Source organism: Pristiophorus japonicus, chromosome 13, assembly GCF_044704955.1.
Source record: "Pristiophorus japonicus isolate sPriJap1 chromosome 13, sPriJap1.hap1, whole genome shotgun sequence".
NCBI lineage: Eukaryota > Metazoa > Chordata > Chondrichthyes > Pristiophoridae > Pristiophorus > Pristiophorus japonicus.
In genome coordinates this window covers 117,721,921-117,746,084 of record NC_091989.1, presented here as the reverse complement: position 1 = coordinate 117,746,084, position 24,164 = coordinate 117,721,921, and the positions used below count along the sequence as shown (strand labels likewise).

The window sequence follows — 24,164 nt, the reverse complement described above, 5'->3', positions numbered from 1 at the left end:
GCACAAGCAAGTTGAACCTTTTTTTTCTTTGCATCTAAAGACAATACAATATATCTTAGCCCCAATTTTCTCTCCCCACAATAATTTGACATTTCCAGTCTCTAATCACATAAATTTCACACCCAATATTATCAAATTACAGTAGCTGCTATGTGACTGTGGCTACAACTTCGCTGGGTGTTCTAGATTGAAGGTCTGTGCTTCAAATGCATTGCTTGGCTGAGCACTAGAAAGAAACAAATACATTAAAATCGCATACTTTACTAAAATGTAAACAAACATTATATTCTGTTAATTAGTAAGGAAATCTAACCCAGGCATCTAGAGGGCCATTAGTTTCACATCAATACTAGGCTAAATTAACGGAGTAGTACCCATACAGCAATAATATAAAAAGAAACAGCATAGATTTTGATAGATTTGCCTCAACTTCCTTGTTCACTTTATAATAAAAAGATAATGGGAGTGTCTGATTAGTTTCTTTGTAGCTTCAGAAAGCATTTGATGAAGTTCTACATGAAGGATGTAAAAGACAGGAATTCTGTGTAGAATTGGAGATTGGATAACAAGTTGTTTTTAAAAACAATTGGAAACCGAGTACGTATTACTAATGGGTGCAATGCCAAAATTGGCAAGAGTGGGTATTAGGTGAAGCATAACAGGGATCAGGGCTTGTGCCTCTGTTTCTAAACTACATAAATGGCCTGGATGTCATAAGCTTCGAAAAATTTTCAGACTATCATGAAAATAGAAGTTAATAATTTGCAGAAGTATCCATTATGCAATTGGGAAGGCAAATAGATAATAAAATCTAGCACTGACAATTATAAAGCGTTACACATTGGAAAGAAAATAATATGGCGCTAAGTATGCAATGAACAGAACAGAATTCGCCAGGAAGAATCAGAAAGGAACCTGGGAGTAGTGGTGGGGCAATTACAAAAGCTAAATTATGTAATATGCTGCCAGAAGAATTAAGTACATATATGCACTGGTTATGCACATCGAGAATATGGTGTTCAATTCTGGTTATCACACTGCAAAAATGGTGTGTGTACACATTGGGAGAATGCAGGGAAAAGCAAGAAGAATTATCTCAAGTGTAATGGGGGTGGTCTGTGAAGAAATATATTAAGATTTGAGTTGTATAATCTAGAAAGAAGATTTGGGGGACCTCACGAAGGTGTATATATTATTTTTTATTTATTCTTGGGATATGGGCGTGCTAGCAAGGCCAGCATTTATTGCTGATCCCAAGTTGCCCTCGAGAAGGTGGTGGTGGTGGAGCCACTTTCTCGAACCGCTGCAGTCCGTATGATGAAGATACTCCCACAATACTGTTAACTGGGGAGTGCCAGGATTCTGATCCAGCGACAATGAAGGAATGACGATTTATATCCAAGTCAGGACGATGTATGACTTGGAAGGGAACTTGGGAAGTGAAGTAACTTGGATGTAATATAAAATATGATGTGTTATTGGTAAGGTAAACCCAGAATATCACTCAATCAATCAGGGTAGCAGATCCAGAGAACTTAAATTAAAATTAATTTAAAATATGTATTAGAAAGAATTTCTCTACTATAAGGGTGATAAATATTTGGAATAATTTGTCAGATAAGTCAGCAGACAGCAAGTTAAAATGCAGTTTGTTAGGCTGGGAGAGTTAGGGTACAAGAGTGATCAACTTCAATGGTCAGGTAGCCTTTTCACAGACTTGCCTATTCTTATGAAAGATGCCGACCTAACTTATTGAACTCTAATCGTGACTAGTTAACTCTGTGTGTGGAGCACAGCAATGAGTTCAACTGAGAACTCAAACTCAACATGCATGTTAAGCATGTAAGAATATCTGCTTTTACCAGTTTTCCAACCACAACATAGGACCAAACCATTATACAAGATTTTTGATAAATTAGTTAATAGTCTGTCTATTAAAAAGAAGCATGGCAGGGCACTTGAGTCCCGTGGAATGCACATCTTGTGCCATGTGAACTCCAGGACGCTTCGAGTGTCCTGGACGACCATGTGTACAGCAAATGTCCTCAGCTGGAGGAGCTCAAGCTCCAGGTTTCGGAGCTTGAGCAGCAACTAGTATCTGCAGTGCATCAGTGAGACAGAGTCACGTGGATAGCACGCTTCAGGAGGTGGTCACCTGCATATTAAGAGTGTGCGGGCAGAGGGGGAATGGGTCAGGCAGACAAGGAGGTCCAGGCAGGTAGTGCAGGAGTCCCCCGAGTGCATCTCACTCTCTAATCACTATTCACTGAATACGAGTGAGGGTGATGGTTCCTCTGGGGTGTACAGCAAGAGCCATGTCCATTGCACCAAGGGTGATTCCGTTGTATGGGGGCGAAGGAGGAAGATCGGGAAAGTAATAGTGATAGGGGATTCGAGAGTTAGGGGAACAGACAGGCTTTTCTATGGTTGCACCCGTGATTCAGAGATGGTATGTTGCCTTGCTGGTACCAGGGACAAGGATGTCATTAAGCGCCTGCAGAACATTGAGGGGGGAGGATGAACACCAGAGGTAGTGGTCCATTTCAGTATCAATGATATAGTAGAGCAGATGAATAGAGAGCTGGTGCAAGAGGGAGGGCTTTAGATTCCTGGCACATTAGGACCGGTTCTGATGGAGGTGGGACCTGTACAGGCCGGACGGGTTGCACCTCAACAGAGCCGGGACCATTAGCTCGCGGGTGGGTGGGGGCGGTGGTTTGCTCGTGCTGATGGGGAGGGTTTGAACTAATTTGGCAGGGGGATGGACACTGGGATATACCATTGGAAAGGAGAACAAAGTTCACAAAGCATTGGAATAGACAGGTAGCACTAAAGTAAGAAATAGTACGGTATTAGGTGGGGTCAGACTAAGAGAGAATACAGAAGATCTAAGATAGAAACATAGAAAATAGATGCAGGAGTAGGCCATTCAGCACTTTGAGCCTGCACCGCCATTCAATAAGATCATGGCTGATCATTCCTTCAGTACCCCTTTCCTGCTTTCTCTCCGTACCCCTTGATCCCCTTAACCGTAAGGGCCATATCTAACTCCCTCTTGAATATATCCAATGAACTGGCATCAACAACTCTCTGCGGCAGGGAATGCCACAGGTTAACAACTTTCTGAGTGAAGAAGTTTCTCCTATCTCAGTCCTAAATGGCCTACCTCTTATCCTAAGACTATGTCCCCTGTTTCTGGACTTCCCCATCATCGGGAACATTCTTCCCGCATCTAACCTGTCCAGTCCCGTCAGAATCTTATATGTTTCTATGAGATCCCCTCTCATCCTTCTAAACTCCAGTGAATAAAGGCCCAGTTGAACCAGTCTCTCCTCATATGACAGCCCAGCCATCCCTGGAATCAGTCTGGTGAACCTTCGCTGCACTCCCTCAATAGCAAGAACGTCCTTCCTCAAACTAGGAGACCAAAACTGAACACAATATTCCAGGTGAGGCTTCACTAAGGCTCTGTACAACTGCAGTAAGACCTCCCTGCTCCTATACTCAAATCCCCTCGCTATGAAGGCCAACATACCATTTGCCTTCTTTACCGCCTGCTGTACCTGCATGCCCACTTTCAGTGACTGATGAACCATGACACCCAGGTCTCGTTGCACCTCCCCTTTTCCTAATCTGCCGCCATTCAGATAATCTGCCTTCGTGTTTTTGCCACAAAATGGATAACCTCACATTTATCCACATTATACTGCATCTGCCATGCATTTGCTCACTCACCTAACCTGTCCAAGTTGCCCTGCAGCCTCTTAGCGTCCTCCTCACAGCTCACACCACCGCCCAGTTTAGTGTCATCCGCAAACTTGGAGATATTACACTCAATTCCTTTACAATATACATTAACGATTTGGATAAAGAGCTGGGGTCCCAGCACTGAGCCCTGCAGCACCCCACTAGTCACTGCCAGCCATTCTGAAAAGTCCAAATACACCACATCCACTGGTTCTCCCTTGTCCACTCTACTAGTTACATCCTCAAAAAATTCCAGAAGATTCGTCGAGCATGATTTCCCTTTCATAAATCCATGCTGACTTGGACCGATCCTGTCACTGCTTTCCAAATGCGCTGCTATTTCATCCTTAATGATTGATTCCAACATTTTCCCCGCTACTGATGTCAGGCTAACCGGTCTATAATTACCCGTTTTCTCTCTCCCTCCTTTTTTAAAAAGTGGTGTTACATTAGCTATCCTCCAGTCCATAGGAACTGATCCAGAGTTGATAGACTGTTGAAAAATGATCACCAATGCATTCACTATTTCTAGGGACACTTCCTTAAGTACTCTGGGATGCAGACTGTCAGGCCCCGGGGATTTGTTGCCGTTTAATTTCATCAACTTCCCTAAAACAATTTCCCGCCTAATAAGGATATCTTTCAGTTCCTCCTTCTCACTAGACCCACTGTCCCCTAGTACATTCGGAAGGTTATTTGTATCTTCCTTTGTGAAGACAGAACCGATGTATTGGTTCAATTGGTCTGCCATTTCTTTGTTCCCCATTATACATTCATCTGAATCCAACTGCAAGGGACCTACGTTTGTCTTTACTAATCTTTTTCTCTTCAAATATTTATAGAAGCTTTTGCAGTCAGTTTTTATGTTCCCTGCAAGCTTCCTCTCGTACTCTATTTTCCCTCTCTTAATTAAACCCTTAGTCCTCCTCTGTTGAATTCTAAATTTCTCCCAGTCCTCAGGTTTGTTGCTTTTTATATGCCTCTTCCTTGGCTTTAACACTATCCTTAATTTCCCTCGTTAGCCATGGTTGAGTCACCTTCCCAGTTTTATTTTTACTCCAGACAGGGATGTACAATTGCTGAAGTTCATCCATGTGATCTAAATGTTTGCCATTGCTTATCCACCGTCAACCTTTTAAGTATCCTCTGCCAGTCTATTCTAGCCAATTCATGCCTCATACCGTCGAAGTTACCTGTCCTTAAGTTCAGGACCCAAGTTTCCAAATTAACTTTGTCACTCTCCATCTTAATAAGGAATGCTACCATATTATGGTCACTTTTCCCCAAGGGGTCTCGCACAACAAGATTGCTAATTAGTCCCTTCTCATTACACATCACCCAGTCTAGAATGGCCAGCTCCCTGGTTGGTTCCTCGACATATTGGTCTCGAAAACCATCCCTAATACACTCCAGGAAATCCTCCTCCACCGCATTGCTACCAGTTAGGTTAGTCCAATCAATATGTAGATTAAAGTTGTCCACGATTACTGCTGTACCTTTATTGCACGCATCCCTAATTTCTTATTTGATGCTGTCCCCAACCTCACTACTACTATTTGGTGGTCTATACACAACTCCCACTAGCGTTTTCTGCCCTTTGGAATTCCGCAGCTCCACCCTTACCGATTCCACATCATCCAGACTAATGTCCTTCCTTACAATTGCATTGATTTCATCTTTAACCAGCAACACCACCCCGTCCCCTTTTCCTTTCTGTCGATCCTTCCTAAATGTTGAATACCCCTGGATGTTGAGTTCCCAGCCTTGGTCACCCTGGAGCCATGTCTCCATGATGCCAATCATATCGTATCCGTTAACTGCTATCTGTGCAGTTAATTCATCCACCTTATTCTGAATACTCCTTGCATTGAGGCACAGAGCCTTCAGGTTTGTCTTTTTAAACACACTTTGCCTCTTTTGAATCTTGCTGTAATGTGGCCCTTTTTGCTTTTGCCTTGGGTTTCTCTGCCCTCCACTTTTACTATTCTCCTTTCTATCTTTTGCTTCTGCTCCCTTCTATTTCCCTCTGTTTCCCTGCATAGGTTCCCATCCCCCTGCCATATTAGTTTAACTCCTCCCCAACAGCACTAACAAACACTCCCCCTAGGACATTGGTTCCGATCCTGCCCAGGTGCAGACCGTCCGGTTTGTACTGGTCCCACCTCCCCCAGAACCAGTTCCAATGTCCCAGGAATTTGAATCCCTCCCTTCTGCACCACTCCTCAAGCCACGTATTCATCTGAGCTATCCTGCGATTCCTACTCTGACTAGCACGTGGCACTGGTCGCAATCCTGAGATTACTACTTTTGAGGTCCTACTTTTTAATTTAACTCCTAGCTCCCTAAATTCATCTCGTAGGACCTCATCCCATTTTTTACCCATGTCATTGGTACTTATATGCACCACGACAACTAGCTGTTCACCCTCCCTTTTCAGAATGTCCTGCACCCACTCAGAGACATCCTTGACCCTTGCACCAGGGAGGCAACATACCATCCTGGAGTCTCGGTTGCGGCCGCAGAAACGCCTATCTATTCCCCTTACAATTGAATCCCCTATCACTATCGCTCTCCCACTCTTTTTCCTGCCCTTCTGTGCAGCAGAGCCAGCCACGGTGCCATGAACTTGGCTGCTGCTGCTCTCCCCTGATGAGTCATCCCCCTCAACAGTACCCAAAGCGGTGTATCTGTTTTGCAGGGGGATGACTGCAGGGGACCCCTGCACTACCTTCCTTGCACTGCTGTTCCTGTTGGTCTTCCATTCCCTATCTGGCTGTGGACCCATTACCTGCGGTAAGACCAACTCGCTAAACGTGCTATTCATGTCATTCTCAGCATTGTGCATGCTCCAGAGTGAATCCACCCGCAGCTCCAGTTCCACAACGCGGTCCGTCAGGAGCTGCGGCGGACACACTTCCCGCACACGTAGTCGTCAGGACACCGGTGGCGTCCCTGACTTCCGACATAGTACAGGAGGAGCATAACACGTGTCCGAGCTCTCCTGCCCTTACTTAACCCTTAGATACACTTAAATTGGCAACAACAATGCTAAATGTTGCTTACTGATATAAAAAAGAAAAAGAAAAACTACTTACCAATCACCAGCCAATCACTTACCATCTTGGCTGCGACGTCATCTTTCGATTTCTCTCTACTTCTTTTTTGCCTCTCTGCTGCAGTTGTGCAAGCCACGCCTCTCCGACCCCGGACTCACGCTGCCCAACTGCCCGAACTCCTCCTCCGACGAGCCTTTATAGGCCTCTCCGACCCCGGACTCACGCTGCCCAACCTCCTCCGCCGACGAGCCTTTATAGGCCTCTCCGACCCCGGACTCACGCTGCCCAACTGTCCGAACTCCTCCTCCGACGAGCCTTTATAGGCCTCTCCGACCCCGGACTCATGCTGCCCAACCTCCTCCGCCGACGAGCCTTTATAGGCCTCTCCGACCCCGGACTCACGCTGCCCAACTGTCCGAACTCCTCCTCCGACGAGCCTTTATAGGCCTCTCCGACCCCGGACTCACGCTGCCCAACTGCCCGAACTCCTCCTCCGATGAGCCTTTATAGGCCTCTCCGATGCCGGACTCGCGCTTCCCAACCTCCTCCGCCGACGAGCCTTTATAGGCCTCTCCGACTCGGGACTCGCGCTGCCCGAACTCCTCCTCCGATGAGCCTTTATAGGCCTCTCCGACCGCGGAGTCGCGCTGCCCAACTGTCCGAACTCCTCCTCCGATGAGCCTTTATAGGCCTCTCCGACCCGGGACTCGCGCTGCCCAAGTGCCCGAACTCCTCCTCCGACGAGCCTTTATAGGCCTCTCCGACCCTGGACTCGCGCTGCCCAACCCAAGATAGGTTTACAGTGCATGTATGTAAATGTATGAAGCATGGACAATACGGTTAGTGAGCTGTAGGTGGAAATAGCCACATGGGAATATGATGTTGTGATGATAACAGAGACCTGGCTCAAAAAAAGGGTAGGATTTCGGGATATAAAGGTGTTCAGGAAAGATAGGGAAGGAAAGAAAGGAGGTGGGGTGGCAGAATTGGTTAAAGAGAATGTTACAGTGCTGGAGCGAGAGAATGTCCTGGAGGCGTCAAGGACAGAATCTATTTGGCTAGAGTTAAGAAATAGAGGTGCCATTACACTACCAAGTATATTCGATAGGCCACCAACTAGTGGGAAGGATATAGAAGAGCAAATTTGCAAGGAAATTAGAGAGAGGTGCAAGAACTATAGAGTAGTCATAATAGGGGACTTCAACTATCCTAATATAGACTGGGATAGTAATAGTGTAAAGGGCAGAGGGGGGGGGGGGGGGGGAAGAATTTCTGAACTGTATTCAGGAGAACTTTCTTGATCAGTACGTTTCCAGCCCAACGAGGAAGGTGGCATTGCTGGATCTGGTTCTTGGGAATGAGATGGGTCAAGTAGAGCAAGTGTCAGTAGGGGAACATTTAAAGAACAGTGATCATAAGCTTTAGATTAGCTCTGGAAAAGGACAGGGACCAATCTAGAGTAAAAATGCTTAATTGGAAGGCCAATTTCAGTAGCTTGAGAACAGGTTTGGCCAGAGTAAATTGGAATCAAAGATTGGCAGGCAAAACTGTAGTTAAAGAGATGGTTCAGGTACAATCGACGTACATTCCCACGAGGGGAAAGGGAGGGCAACTAAAGTCAGAGCTCCCTGGATGACGAAAGGGATAGAGAGGAAGGTGAAGCAGAAAAAGGATGTATATGACAGATATCAGGTTGAGAATACAAGTGAGAATCAGGCTGAATATAGAAAGTTCAGAGGGGAATTGTAAAAGAAAATGAGTGGCAAAGAATGAGAATAGATTGGCAACTAACATAAAAGTGAATCCAAAAGACTTCTGTAGGCATATAGATAGTAAAAGGGTGGCATGAGTTGGAGTGAGGCCAATTAGGGACCAAAAAGGATATGCATGGAGGCAGAGGGCATGGCTGAGGTACTAAATGAGTACTTTGCATCTGTCTTTACCACGGAAGAGGATGCTGCCAAAGTCATAGAGAAAGAGGAGGTAGTTGAGATACTGGATGGGATAAAAATTGATAAAGAGGAGGTACTAGAAAGGCTGGCTGGGAAGTAAAGGTGGAAATTGTAAAGGTGGAAATTGCAGAGGTACTGGCCATAATCTTCCAATCCTCCTTGGATATGGGGGTGGAGCCAGAGGACTGGAGAATTGCAAATGTTACACCCTTAAAGGGTGCAAGGATAAACCCAGCGACTACAGGCTAGTCAGTTTAACCTCAGTAGCGAGGAAGCTTTTAGAAATAATAATCAGGGACAAAATTAAGTCATTTGGACAAGTGTGGATTAATTCAGGAGATCCAACATGGATTTGTTAAAGGCAAATAGTGTTTAAGTAACTTGATTTGAGTTTTTTGATGAAGTAACAGAGAGGGTTGATGAAGGCAATGTGGTTGATGTGGTTATACAGGGTCTTCCAAAAGGTGATTGATAAAGTGTCACAAAATAGGCTTTGCCAGCAAAGTTGAAGCCCATGGAATAAAAAGGGACAATGGCAGCATGGTTACAAAATTGGCTTAGTGACAGGAAACAGAGTAGTGGTAAATGGTTGTTTTTTGGACAAGGAGGAAGGTATACAGTGGTGTTCCCCAGGGGTCGGTACCAGGACCACTGCATTTATTGATATATATTAATGACTTGGATACGCGTGTACAGGGCACCATTCCAAAATTTGCAGATGGCACAAAACTTGGAAGTATAGTGAACAGTGAGGAGGATAGTGATAGACTTCAAGAGGACATAGACAGGCTGGTGGAATGGGCAGACACGTGGCAGATGAAATTTAATGCAGAAAAGTGTGAAGTGATACATTTTTGTAGGAAGAACGAGGAGAGATAATATAAACTAAAGGGTATAATTCTAAAGGAAGTGCATGAACAGAGACACCTGGGGGTACAGGTATATTTACACAAACTGTTGAAGGTGGCAGGGCAGCTTAGGAAAGCGGTTACAAAAGCACATGGGATTCTAGGCTTGATAAATAGAGGCATAAGTGTACAAAAGCAAGGAAGTTATGATGAATCTTTAAAGAACACTGGTTTGGCCTCAACTGGAGTATTGTGTCCAATTCTTGGCACTGCACTTTAGGAAGGATATGAAGGCCTTAGAGAGGGTGCAGAAAATATTTACAAGAATGGTTCCAGGGATAAGGGACTTCAGTTACATGGATAGAATAGAGAGCTGGTGTTGCTCTCCTTAGAGGAGAGAAGGTTGAGAGGAGATTTCAAAATCATGAGGCGTCTAGACAGAGTAGATAGAGAGAAACATTTCCCATTGGCAGAAGGGTTGAGAACCAGAGGACACAGGTTTAAGGTGATTGGCACTAGAACCAAAGGTGACATGAGGAAAAACTTTCTTACGCAGCGAGTGGTTAAGAACTGGAATGCACTGCCTGAAAAGGTGCTGATGGCAGACTCAATCATGGCTTTCAAAAGGGAATTGGATAAAATACCTGAAGGAAAAAAAATTGCAGGGCTACGGGGAAATGGCGGGGGAGTGGGACTAGCTGAATGGCTCCTGCAGAGAGCTGGCATTGACTTGATGGGCCGAATGGCTACCTACCATTCTATGATCCTATTTAATCACTCCTGTCCTCCACCCTGTCAGACCTTTATTTTTGTTCTTTCCTCCCCTCAATCCCCCCTTTCGCCTGGCTCTATACTTGCTTATAAACTGTTAAATCATTAACTTCTTCCCAGTTGACCTGAAATGTTAACTCTGTTTCTTTCTCCACAGATGCTGACTGACCTGCTGAGTATTTCCAGCATTTTCTGTTTTTATTTCATCCATTGTAGGCTGTGTTTAGACAATTTGTAGGAGGTATCTAAAACTTGAAAAACTGAAGCATTTGGCATAACTATAAGATAGCATCAGCTGTATGAACCGAGGATAATTGTACACACAATACATACCACTGAAATATACTGGCTGTTAGAGAATCGAGGCTTGTCTTCCAGTGGAGAGGTGGCACTAGAGCTGTGCTTGGATCCCGGGAAAGAATACGAGGCAGATATATCGGATGGAGATCCTGTCTCTTCGGATAAGTTTTCAGGAAGGAGACTGGAGACACAGCCACTGTCAGACCCACTAGATCCACTACCAGACATGCAGTGGAAAGAAGACTCCGAGCTTTCGGTTGCTTAAAAAGAACAGGAATTAATCAAATCAAAGTTTGTAATTGCCCAAGAAGGACACTTTTCTGAAACATCTGCAGGATAAAGCTTTAGTTGGGAATGTCAACAATAACCTATTTTACTCTCCCTTTAAATAAGTTACCAGATATCTCATTGTAAAACCATGAAGAATTACTGGCTCTGTGTGGCCCCTTGAATCCATTCATTATTGACATGATTGAATGCACTTGCAAAGTTATTTATAGGCAAACAGTGTTCATGTGCAGCTATGGTTATGAGAAAATTACATTTTGTTTATTTCAGTTATATTCATATTGCAGTAAAATGAACACATTTATAATGAAGAACTTGTTTATATCATTTTTGTCTGTAAAATGTAACATTTAATCTGCTGGTATATATAAATGCACGCAGAATACCGAGAATAAATAAACCTAATTTTTAATTAATAAAATATATTACATAAATTCAGTAACAACCAGCACTTACATAGTGCCTTTAACGTAGGAAATTGTCCCCAGTGCTTCACAAAGGCATAAAGAAAAACTGATGCGAAGCCAAAGAAGGAAAGATTAGGTGAGATGACCAAAAGCTTCACTGAAGTGGTGGATTTTAAGGGGGGCCTTAGAGGAGGAGAGACAGGACCTTGGGGAGGGAATTTCAGCAGTGGGGCTAAAGGCAAATTGGCTGGAGTCAGAGGAATGGCTAGTTTTGGGGCAGATGGTTATACATTATAGAGATAGGGGAAGGCTTAAACACAAGGATAAGCATCTTAAATCTGAGCTGTTAGGGGATTGGGAACCAATGTGGGTAAGTAAGGATGGTGATGGGCGAGTGGGACTTGGTGCAGATAGGATACAGGCAGCTGAGTTTTGGAAGAGCTATTTAAAAAAAAAGTTTAGAGAGGGTGCAGAATGGAAGGTTGGCCTGGAGAGCTTTTGGGTAATTGAGTCTGGAGGTGAGACAGGTAGGAACAGTTTCTGATAGTCTGAGGTTGTGAATGTAATGCGCATGAAATAGGAGTTCTTTGTAACAAAGATGATAAGGGTAGGAAACTCATCTCGGGGTTGAATGAGGTGCCATTGTTGCAAACTGTTTGCTTCAACTTCAGACACTGGCCATGGGGTGGGGAATGGGAACTGAAGTGGCACGGGTGCTGAGTTTCTGCTCGAGGCTGAAAGTGATGGCGATGGCTTTGGTTATCCAAATATAAGAGTGGAACCACTCAAGGGCACTCCACTAAGTTGAATGATGGAAGAGAAGGATGATGTAATCAACCACATTGAAGGCTGCAGGGAGATCATGGAGCACGAGGAAAGATAATGCATCATGGTCACAGTAGCAGAGAATGTTGTTTATGGCTTTAGTTAGGGTCATTTCAGTGCTGAGAATGAGGAGTCGCTCTATGCAGAGGCTGAGAGGAAAGAAGGAAGAATATCTTGGGGAGAAATGTAATGTAATCTTACCCTATTTTTTTTATATATATAATATATATATATATATATATATATGGATTGCTTAATATTTTGTAGTTTTTCCTCCCTTGCTCTTTCTCTGATTCTATGGGGAAGAAATCGGCTAACCCCTAAAAACGGGGGTGAGGATCGCGGGATGCGATTAACTCGCGTCCGTTCATTGCATTGCAGATAGCATGTTAAATTGATGCTGCCTGCTCTTTTAATGATTGGTGCGTGCAGCCAGCGCTCCCTGCGCTGTTCATTGGCTGCACGCATCAGCAGGGGCACAGTGAGTGGCTAGCTAATTAAAGGCAGCATGCTCCTCTTAAAGGGGAGGTGTATTGTGGCTGCAAGAAGTGGCGGGAGTTTTTTCAGAAGTCAATCAGTGCTGTGATACTTTGAGCAATGGCTAAACATGCGAGAGTGTGAGCATCAAGGTTTTCAAACAATCCATCGGAGGTCCTGGTGGAATAGATGGAAAGATGTCCTGTGTCCGCAGGGAGGCAGGAGGCCTTCCATGACATATGCTCAGGAGGCATTGGGAACACCTAATGGCGGAAATCAAAGCTAGGAGTGTTGCTCCAAGAACATGGATGCAGTGGAGGAAGAAGTTTAACGATTTGACACGAGTTGTCAAGGGGAGTTCATTTTCAAATGGCATATCCTACCAACTGCACCACTAGCCTCATCCACTGCTCAATGCTCTACTTCCTCATCACCAACCTACCAACAGTCTATGTTGATCAGTTCTTAACCGGTCAATTCATATGCTTTACCTCACCGTCACACACTTAGCACTATTGCAAGCTTCGAACCCAAAACTCACAGCTCATGCACACTGGCAGCTATTCAACCATGACAGCCACTTCACCCAAACAATCTGCAGGACACTCATTGACCCACTTCTCTCTTTTTTGCAGGACAAAGTGGTGCATACCAGCATGCAGCAGCAACAAACAAGAGGAGGACAAGCACGCCTGCACCTTTTAACCCCCATGGAGAAGGTAATGTCGGCCATCATGGGAAGGGCATCACTGAGGCCATGGCCACTGGTGGAGCTGGATTGATCAATGATGTGGGTATCTGCATACCTAATCCTTTTTTCTCTCATCCCACTTTTCCCTCATCTCACAATTTCTTCTGACTCACAAGCTGCAAGTGGTGTAAGCACTCATGTCTTACTTTCTCCTCTACCCCCACCACAACCCAACCATTGTCCCTTTTTCACATACCCAAGAAATGGAACCTTCCCAATCAGTGGAGGAAGTGGAAGAAGACAGTGAAGATGAAGAGACACTGTCATTCGATCTTACACTCACAGGCACTAGCATAGAGACTGACACTGTGCGTATTTTACAGGCTAGGATAGAGTAGGGATCTGCACATGGCGAGACACTGGGCACAAGAGCCAGGGGAGCCAGGGCGGGAGGAAAGGATAGTGCGGATACCAGCTCGCTGGAGGGCATGGTTGCACACTAGTTCTGCTGTCGAGAATTTGATGGCCCAGGCTACAGAAGAAGGCTGATGGGTGTACATTACCAAACGCTCAGTGCACTGGAAAGCCTGCCAGAAAACTTGCACTCAGTGTCAAGGACCATGGAGGAGCCCAGCACAAATGTGGCACAGAGCTTTGCACAGACCTTGGAGCCCATCCTTTCCAACATGGAACAAAAGATTACATCCATCAGCACACATGTGGAACCCACATGATGTGGCGTCTGATGGCCGATGTCTCAGCTTCCATCAAAGGGCTGAGTGCTGTAGTGGAAGCTCAGACTACTGCCATCATGGCTCTGGATACCATTGTTCATAGCGGCTTCCAGGGTCCCTCAATCTATTCTCCATCAAATCATTAGGATTGCTGAGGCACCAACCCGAGGGAATAGATGTGGCTCCATGGAGCACAAACCTGCTACCTGTTCTCAGGATGACAGCATTCCTGCTCCCAGCCCTGCCACTCCATCAGTGCCCTTGCTGTTGCCATCAGCCAGCCAGCCCAGTCCGCTAACTCCCAGACTGCTGCAGCCCGGGTTGAGATGGTGTTCGAGATCACGCTCCAAAGACATTCAGTCTCCTCAATTGGAGGTTATTAGCCTTCCACCACCCATGCTGCAGCCATTGGGGAAGTACCTCATAGGAGCACTAGGATAGGGAAAGGCACATGGAAGACAAGCACTAAGGGAATGCACAAGGGTGACTAGTTTATGTTTGTATACATTATGCCTTTATTGAATTTATAAAATTGGATTAGAATTAGCATTTTCTGATGGTTTTTAATTTTGTGTTGTTGGAAAGAGGACGATGTGATGGTCAGTGCTAGAAGAAAGGTAACAAGCGTGGGACTCTTGGTGAATGGGGAAATATGGTTGAGGTACTGATATGCTCATTAATTATTTGATCACATAGAGCCCAGGCAGAAAGGGGCTGTCAACATTGTAGCATTCCTTCTTCGTGTTCTTCTACTTCCTCATGCTCCGCCTGGCTGCAGTCCGGCACCGACTCCACGAGGCTGGCGTTGACTTCGCCTGTGGTAGCCTCAAGGGGTACTGCCCAATTTCCGCCGTGGGCCGAAAAGGGGTCGCTGAGCTTGGTGAGGACGTTATTGGTGGAGGTGCAGCAGCCCGGGGCGCTACCAGTGGGGGCGTGGCACTATTGGATTTGAGCCTCCGCTAACTCACGGGCAATTTCGCAGGAGCCAGTAGCACCCCTCACCGGCAAAAACACCTTCGTACCCAGCCAGCACTAGCGGGAGGTGCACAGCAGGCCAATTTCGGCCCCCTGTTTAAACAGATAGCTCTTTCATAGTGCTGGCATAGATGTGACAAGCCAAGTTTTACATTTTTTTAAATTTGTTCCTGGGATGTGGTGTCGCTGGCAGGGCCAGCATTTACTGCCCATCCCTAATTGCCCTCGAGATGCCTTTTTGAACCGCTACAGTTCGTGTGGTGAAGGTACTCCCATAGTGCTATTAGGGAGGGAGTTCCAGGATTTTTACCCAGTGACAATGAAGGAACGGCGATTATATTTCCAAGTCAGGATGGTGTGTGACTTGGAGGAGAGCTTTCAGGTGGAGATGTTCCCATGCGCCTGCTGCCCTTGTCCTTCTAGGTGGTAAGAGGTCACGGATTTGGGAGGTGTCGTTGAAGAAGATGGTACACAGTGCAGCCACGGTGCGCCAGTGGTGGAGGGAGTGAGTGTTTAAGATGGTGGATGGGATGCAAATCAAGTGGGCTGCTTTGTCCTGGATGGTATCGAGCTTTTTGAGTGTTGTTAGAGCTGCACTCATCCAGGCAAGTGGAGAGTATTCCATCACACACCTGACTTGTGGAAAGGTTTTGGGGAGACAGGAGGTCCGATACTCGCCGCAGAATATCCAGCCTCTGACCTGTTCTTGTAGCCACAGTGTTTATGTGGCTGGTCCAGTTAAGTTTCTGGTCAATGGTGACCCCCGCAGGATGTTGATGTTGGGGATTCGGCGATAGTAATGCCATTGAATGTCAAGGGGCGGTGGTTATAGACGCTCTCTTGTCGGAGATAGTCATTGCCTGGCACATGTGTGCCGCGAAAGTTACTTGCCCAAGCCTGAATGTCGTCCAGATCTTGCTGCATGTGGGCACTGACTGCTTCATTATCTGAGGAGTTGCGAATGGAACTGAACAGTGTGCAATCATCAATGAACATTCGCATTTCTGACCTTATGATGGAGGTAATGTCAATGATGAAGCAGCTGAAGATGGTTGGGCCTAGGACACTGCCCTGAAGACCTCCTGCTGCGATGTAGAACCACAGTCATCTTCCTTTGTGCCTGTGCTAGGTATGACTCCAGCAAGTGGAGAGTTTTTCCCCCCCCGATTCCCATTGACTTCAATTTTACTAGAGCTCCTTGATGCCACACTTGGGTCAAATGCTGCCTTGATGTCACCTCATCTCTGGAATTCAGCTCCTTTGCCCATGTTTGGACCAAGGATGTAATGAGGTCTGGAGCCGAGTGGTCCTGGTGGAACCCAAACTGAGCTTCGATGAGCAGGTTATTGGTGAGTAAGTGCCGCTTGATAGCACTGTCGATGACACCTTCCATCACTTTGCTGATGATTGAGAGTAGACTGATGGGGCGGTAATTGGCTGGATTGGATTTCTCCTGCTTTTTGTGGACAGGACATACCTGGGCAGTTTTCCACTTTGTTGGATAGATGACAGTGTTGTAGCTGTATTGGAACAACTTGGCTGGAGACACGGCTAGTTCTGGAGCATAAGTCTTCAGTGCAACAGCTGGGATATTGTCGCGGCCCATAGCCTTTGCTGTATCCAGTGCGATCAGCCGATTCGTGGTATCATATGGAGTGAATTAAATTGACTTCTGTGGTGGAGGGGACCTCAGGAGGAAGCCGAGATGAATCATCCATTCGGCAGTTCTGAAGCACCCTCCCCTACTGTACCATAAAATTTGATGATGCTCTCCTGAAGTCACTGATTCATACTGTGGAATGATCTCATGGGTGGTAGAAGCTCCCCAGTAGAAATAATACATTCATCATATTACTTTCATCAGTTGGATTACCTTTTTATCTAGTAAAATGTGGTGCAGTTCTACAGTATGTAATGTGCAATAAAGCAGTCAAGTTGCACAGGCACTGACTCGAGCATTCAGTCCAACTTCACTTGTATGGCATTTGTTACTCAATGTCAGAACTGAGAATCTCGGTACAAGGGCCCCTATTTTGCCCAACGATTTTTGTGGCGCTGAAGGTTAGTCAACAGTTTCCCCAATGTTGGGGCACTGGTGCCGACTACCAGCATCAGAGTGTTTGGCACCATACATTCTGGCACTGGTGTACGTTAAAAAGCAGTTTACGCGTCCTTTCTGGCCATAAGGCCAACTTTCCCCAATAACGATTTTTTTTGAATCCGTGCACAGACACAAGCAACACCGTAGGAAAAAACCTTACCTACACCTAAAGAAATTGGCGCTGGCCTCCTCCTATCCCCAGCCGAAAGGCTTCCCAGCTATTTTTAATCATTTATTGCAGCACCTTATCAAATTCCTCGCTACCTTCAGTAGTTAGTCATGCCATTGTCACACAATTATCGCACAAAAACCATGTATATAGATTTATTTTTTATACTTTGTAGTTTCAATGATTTGTAATGAATTAATTCATTTGCTCACCTCCCGATAGGAGAAACCAGTCAGTGTCAGATAATGCGTAAAGTGGGTTTTCTTCCTCATAGCTGCAAGTGACTCAGGCCGAACGTTCTTTTTTTTCCCTGCCCATGCATGCGCAATGAGTTGGTCTTTATTTTCTTTTTAACGTATGCGCAGTCCATTTTAGGTGCACGCTGTTAGCACTGCCCTCCCCCCCCCCCTCCACCCCTCACCCACCCACCCAAGATGAACTCGGGTAGTGCCGGCGCGATGGTCAGGTCTCCTTTACTGGAAACTAGCGATTATTTTATTTTGCCGCTGACGGTGTTCAAAGAAACGTGCGTACAGATAGGTGGACACCATACTTTTTGATTGGGGAAACATGAGGCCAAAGAGAGGTGATTCCCACTGAAAAGTAGGATTTTTTTTTATACACAAGATAGCACTTTGCTCTGAACATTTATGGTTCTTGTTTCCTAATTGTAGTTTGAACATTACTAAAGAAGTATGAATTCTGTGCATTTAGTACAACAGACATGAGCTATCACTAGCAAGCCGCCGAAATAAAACAACAATATCTTATCAAAGTAAAATTTAAAATAAAACAAAAGTGTCACATTTCAGCCCTGTGTTACTGAAATGTGACACCGGACATTTCAGCATTAATATTCTAGGACATGTAGTGATGGGACAGTTTTGTGCCCATAATTCTCCACATGCTGGCTTCTGTATGTTAAACAGAAGCCAAAACCTTCCCCAAGACGCAAAGTATCCCTCGGTCAATCACACTTCATAGTGGGCAATTTGAGTGTGCCATGGAGGATGCTCATTCATACACTCGAGGCTGATGTCTCTCTCATGCATAAATACAAGATAACAGCAGGAGGAAAAAAGGCAATTCAGTTTAACCTAAAAATCACACTCTCAAAACAATTAAGTACTCTACTTCAATCACACCAATTATACACTGGCTGTACTTTAAATTTGAAAATATGTGGTAATTTACATGAAGCAATTTTTCAATGTGAAGACAGTGTGTTAGATCTTTCAGATTATTAGAGATGTAACACTTACTCATGGAGGGCTGGCTGCTTGTTTCATGTTCCAGTTCATCCTCCTCAATGCAAGTGTTGGCATCAAATGGTCGTTCATTGGCCAATACAGTGCTCACCCCGGAGAGCAACGTCTGGTTCGTGTACATATGGAGGTTGAGTGGGCCCAACAGTGAGGATGACGATGGGCCACCAGCTGAAGGATTGCTGTTACTTGAAATGTTCTGTGTCCTTCGAAATGGATTTGTGTGGTCAAATAAGGACACTGCAATTGAAGCCCTGGTTCGTGCTCCTGTAAGAAATGCAAGTTTCTCAAATGTATTCTATTGAAGAAAAGGACAATTACCAGTAAAAATAACACAAGTGTTTAAATAATAACATAGGTTTTAAAAATAAGACACTTCATTTGAAACCTATTGAAGTCTGAGTTTCATTTGAACAATGAACAAACTGGATAAACTTGTGAAAAATCTGTACAGCAGAGCTGTCAATATCCAAGTGTGCGTGCAGATTAAAAAAATGAAACAAGTACATTTTTAACATATATAATAAAGATTTTGATTGCATTTCTTTGTCAGAAGATTTCACTGTTAGATTTTCCACTCCAAACATATTTCTCATTTAGTGAGACACTGCATTCAGATTAAGTTGATTTTATTTTTCATAAAGGCCCGAAAAGGTTTAATCTATTATTATTTGCAAGTTGTTTTCTTGTATATCAAGATTATGCAGCTGTTACTAAACCTATTTAGAGGACTTACCTCTGCCTTTCATAATATAATCAATGGCCCGATCATTGATTGCAGCCTCACTTGGTTTGATGTCCAAGAACGGTTTGTTACCGATTCCCATAGACACCATTTCCTGCATTCGTACCTCTGAAACAGATGTTCATTATGTAATGTTAAATATGAAGTAAACTAGTTCAACACATTCACCAAGGTCAACAGTATCTCTAATATAAAACAACTGACTCCAACACCTTTTTCCCCAGCCTTAGGCTGAATCAGACCAAATGTAATATATCCAGGTTTGCTGATGATACAAAGCTAGGTGGGAATGTAAGTTGTGAGGAGGATGCAAGGAGGCTTCAAGGGGATATAGACAGACTAAGTAAATGGGCAAGAACATGGCAAATGGAATATAATGTGGAGAAATGTGAAGTTATCCACTTCGGTAGGATAAATAGAAAAGCAGAGTATTTTTTTTTAAATAGTGAGAGATTGGGAAATGTTGGTGTTCAGAGGGACCTGGGTGTCCTTGTACACGCATCAATGAAAGTTAACATGCAGGTACAGCAAGCAATTATTACAAGAAGATTTGAGTATAAGAGTAAAGACATCTTACTGCAATTATATCATCACAGGCAGTCCCTCGAAATCGAGGAAGACTCGCCTCCACTCTAAAAGTGAGTTCTCAGGTGACTGTACAGTCCAATACGGGAATTACAGTCTCTGTCATAGGTGGAACAGACAGTCGTTAAAGGAAAGAGTGGGTGGGGGAGTCTGGTCTGTCTGCGTTTGGTTTCTGCATGCTCTCGGTGATGAGACTCGAGGTGTCAGCGCCCTCCCGGATGCTCTTCCTCCACTTAGGGCGGTCTTGGGCCAAGGATTCTCAGGTGCCGGTGGAGATGTTGCACTTAATCAATGAGGCTTTGAGGGTGTCCTTGAAATGTTTTTTCTGCCCACCTGGGGCTCACTTGCCATGAAGGAGCTCCAAGTAGAGCGCTTGCTTTGAGAGTCTCGTGTCGGGCATGTGGACGATATGGCCTGCCCAACGGAGCTGGTCGAGTGTGGTCAGTTCTTCGATGCTGGCCTGATAGAGAACATTAACGTTGGTGTGTCTATCCTCCCGGTGGATTTGCAGGATCTTGTGGAGGCAGTGCTGGTGGTATTTCTCCAGCGCTTTGAGGTGTGTACTGTAAATGGTCCATGTCTCTGCGTCATATAGGAGGGCGGGTATCACTACTGCTCTGTAGACAATTATATAGGGCCCTGGTGAGACCGCACCTGGAGTATTGTATACAGTTTTGGTCTCCTTACCTAAGGAAGGATATACTTGCCATAAAGAGAGTGCAGCGAAGGTTAAGCAGACTGATTCCGGGATGGGGCGAATTGTCCTATGAGGAGAGATTGAGTAGACTAGGCCTGTGTTCTCTAGAGTTTAGGAGAATAAGAGGTGATCTCATTGAAACATACAAAATTCTTACACGGCTTGACAGGGTAGATGCAGGGAGGATGGTTCCTCTGGCTGCGGGGTCTAGAACCAGGTTCACATTCTCAGAATAAAGGGCCAGTCATTTAGGACTGAGATGAAGAGAAACTTCTTCATTGAGAGGGTGGTGAATCTTTGGAATTCTCTACCCCAGAGGGCTGTGATGGCTCAGTCATTGAGTATATTCAAGACAGAGATCAATAGATTTTTGGATATTAAGGGAATCAAGGGATATGGAGAAAGTGCAGGAAAGTGGAGTTGAAGTAGAAGATCAGCCATGATCACATTGAATGGTGGAGCAGGCTCAAGGGGGCAAATAGAAACATAGAAACATAGAAAATAGGTGCAGGAGTAGGCCATTCGGCCCTTCGAGCCTGTTCCACCATTCAATAAGATCATGGCTGATCATTTCCTCAGTACCCCTTTCCTGCTTTCTCTCCATACCCCTTGATCCCTTTAGCCGTAAGGGCCATATCTAACTTCCTCTTGAATATTTCCAATTTGGCATCAACGACTCTCTGCGGCAGGGAATTCCACAGGTTAACAACTCTCTATGTGAAGAAGTTTCTCCTCATCTCAGTCTTAATGGCCTACCCCTTATCTTAAGACTGTGTCCCCTGGTTCTGGACTTCCCTAACATCGGGAACATTCTTCCCACATCTAACCTGTCCCGTCCCGTCAGAATCTTATACGTTTCTATGAGATCCCCTCTCATCCTTCTAAACTCCAGTGTATAAAGGCCCAGTTGATCCAGTCTCTCCTCCTATGTCAGTCCAGCCATCCCTGGAATCAGTCTGGTGAACTGGTGATCATTTTCCAACAGTCTATCGACTCTGGATCGGTTCCTATGGACTGGAGGGTAGCTAATGTAACACCACTTTTTAAAAAAGGAGGGAGAGAGAAAACGGGTAATTATAGACTGGTTAGCCTGACATCAGTAGTGGGGAAAATGTTGGAATCAATTATTAAGGATGAAATAGCAGCGCATTTGGAAAGCAGTGACAGGATCGGTCCAAGTCAGCATGGACTTATGAAAGGGAAATCATGCTTGACAAATCTTCTGGAATTTTTAACTAGTAGAGTGGACAAGGGAGAACCAGTGGATGTGATGTATTTGGACTTTCAAAAGGCCTTTGACAAGGTCCCACATAAGAGATTGGTGTGCAAAGTCAAAGCACATGGTATTGGGTGTAATGTACTGGCGTGGATAGAGAATTGGTTGGCAGACAGGAAGCAGAGAGTCGGGATAAATTGGTCCTTTTCGGAATGGGAGGCAGTGACTAGTGGAGTGCCTCAGGGCTCAGTGCTGGGACCCCAGCTCTTTACAATATACGTTAATGATTTGGATGCAGGAATTGAGTGTAATATCTCCAAGTTTGCAGATGACACTAAACTGGGTGGCGATGTGAGCTGTGAGGAGGATGCTAAGAGGCTGCAGAGTGACTTGGACAGGTTAGGTGAGTGGGCAAATGCATGGCAGATGCAGTATAATGTAGATAAATGTGAGGTTATCCACTTTGGTGGCAAAAACAGGAATTGTTTGAATGGTGATTAGGAAAAGGGGAGATGCAAATCGACCTGGGTGTCATGGTACATCAGTCATTGAAAGTTGGCATGCAGCTACAGCAGGCGGTGAAGAAGGCAAATGGCATGTTGGCCTTCATAGCGAGAGGATTTGAGTATCGGAGCAGGGAGGTTTTACTGCAGTCGTACAGGGCCTTGGTGAAGCCACACCTTGAATATTGTGTACAGTTTTGGTCTCCTAATCTGAGGAAGGACTTTCTTGCTATTGAGGGAGTGCAGCGAAGGTTCACCAGACTGATTCCCGGGATGGCAGGACTGACATATGAAGAAAGACTGGATCGACTAGGCTTATATTCACTGGAATTTAGAAGAATGAGAGGGGATCTCATAGAAACATATAAAATTCTGATGGGATTGGACAGGTTAGATGCAGGAAGAATGTTCCCGATGTTGGGGAAGTCCGGAACCAGGGGTCACAGTCTAAGGATAAGGGGTAAGCCATTTAGGACTGAGATGAGAAGAAACTTCTTCACTCAGTGAATTGTGAACCTGTGGAATTCTCTACCACAGAAAGTTGTTGAGGCCAGTTTGTTAGATATATTCAAAAGAGAGTTAGATGTGGCCCTTACGGCTAAAGGGATCATGGGGTATGGAGAGAAAGCAGGAAAGGGGTACGAAAGTTGCAAAAATGATCAGCCATGATCATATTGAATGGTGGTGAAGGCTCGAAGAGCCGAATGGCCTATTCCTGCACCTATTTTCTATGTTTCTATAACATCAGAGATTGGAGCCTGGACAGCAGTCATCGAGATGGTGATCGTGGTGAATACTTAGCTTTTATTTTCCATATCCGATGTTAAGGGTTAGTTTACCTTCAGGGCAATCCAATGTTAGAATGAGGATCTGAAGCAGGCGTTAGGCTCCTTATTTACATATTTAAAGGGTCCAATGTTTGCTTCAGGCATGGATAAAGAACACCTCATTTGTCTTTACCCAATATGGTGGGTGGCTCACTTCCAGTTGGTACTTCCAGATAATTTTGTAGCGCCTGAAAAATGTGTTTTGTGGCCCAATTTAATTCCCACTATCTCCAGTTTCCTCTTTGCTGATCTCCACCTTCAACAAACTCCAACTTGACGCACACTCATATCCCAGCCCTCTTCAAGTCTCGCTAATCCATGACTTCCACATTTACTGATCTACATTGACTCCATGTCCCCCCCCCCAGTGCATTTAATTTAAAACCTTCATCCTCAGATCCCTCCATGTTCTCACCCCACCCTCTCTAACCTCTGCCAGCCAGTGTCCCTTCCTCTGAAAGCTATTCAGTATATCCCCTCACTTCACCTCATCAATATTAGCAGAATCTTCAGCTGCCGTAGCCCTATTCTCTGGAACTCTCTCCCTAAACCTCACAACCTCTCTACATTTAAAAACCTTCTTACAAACCAGTCTCTCCTAAATTTCCCACTATGGCTTGGCACCTGTTCTCTTTATTTACTTATTCCTTTTCCCTCTATAAAGTGCCTTGTTACAGGTGCTATATAAATGCAAGCTGAAGTTGTTGTTGTTGTTGCTATTCAAGCAAAACAAAAACATATTGGCATAGCTCTTAGCTGAAATAATAACCTAGAGAAATAAGTCTTTCCAAATGTATTACCTTTATTTCTGGTAGCTTGCTGCCATAAGATGTTTGCTATATCTTTTGTCCAGGCCTGTTTCACTTCTTGCGAACTTGCCTGGAGAACATATGTATCATTGGATTTCCGCCGACGAAACCAGATTTCAAAACGTATACCACTTTCACCACTAGTTTCTGTCAAACCTATATCTGCTGTCTACAAA

At 44.8% G+C, this 24,164-nt stretch overlaps 1 protein-coding gene across 8 annotated transcripts in view; it reads right to left on the bottom strand.

Annotated features, from left to right (window-relative positions):
* The window catches only part of plekhg4 (pleckstrin homology domain containing, family G (with RhoGef domain) member 4), a 447,922-nt gene that overhangs the window by 5,535 nt on the left and 418,223 nt on the right, over positions 1-24,164 (bottom strand). For 7 of the 8 annotated variants that reach the window (XM_070897923.1, XM_070897924.1, XM_070897919.1 and 4 more), the window contains 4 exons: positions 23,980-24,157; positions 19,343-19,459; positions 18,604-18,873; positions 10,708-10,934 (listed from right to left, as the gene is read on the bottom strand). In XM_070897923.1, the coding sequence (XP_070754024.1) occupies positions 10,708-10,934; positions 18,604-18,873; positions 19,343-19,459; positions 23,980-24,157 (792 nt within the window). Of the gene's footprint in view, positions 1-68; positions 227-10,707; positions 10,935-18,603; positions 18,874-19,342; positions 19,460-23,979; positions 24,158-24,164 lie in introns of those variants that run through there. The other variant, XM_070897921.1, reaches the window with a different exon arrangement.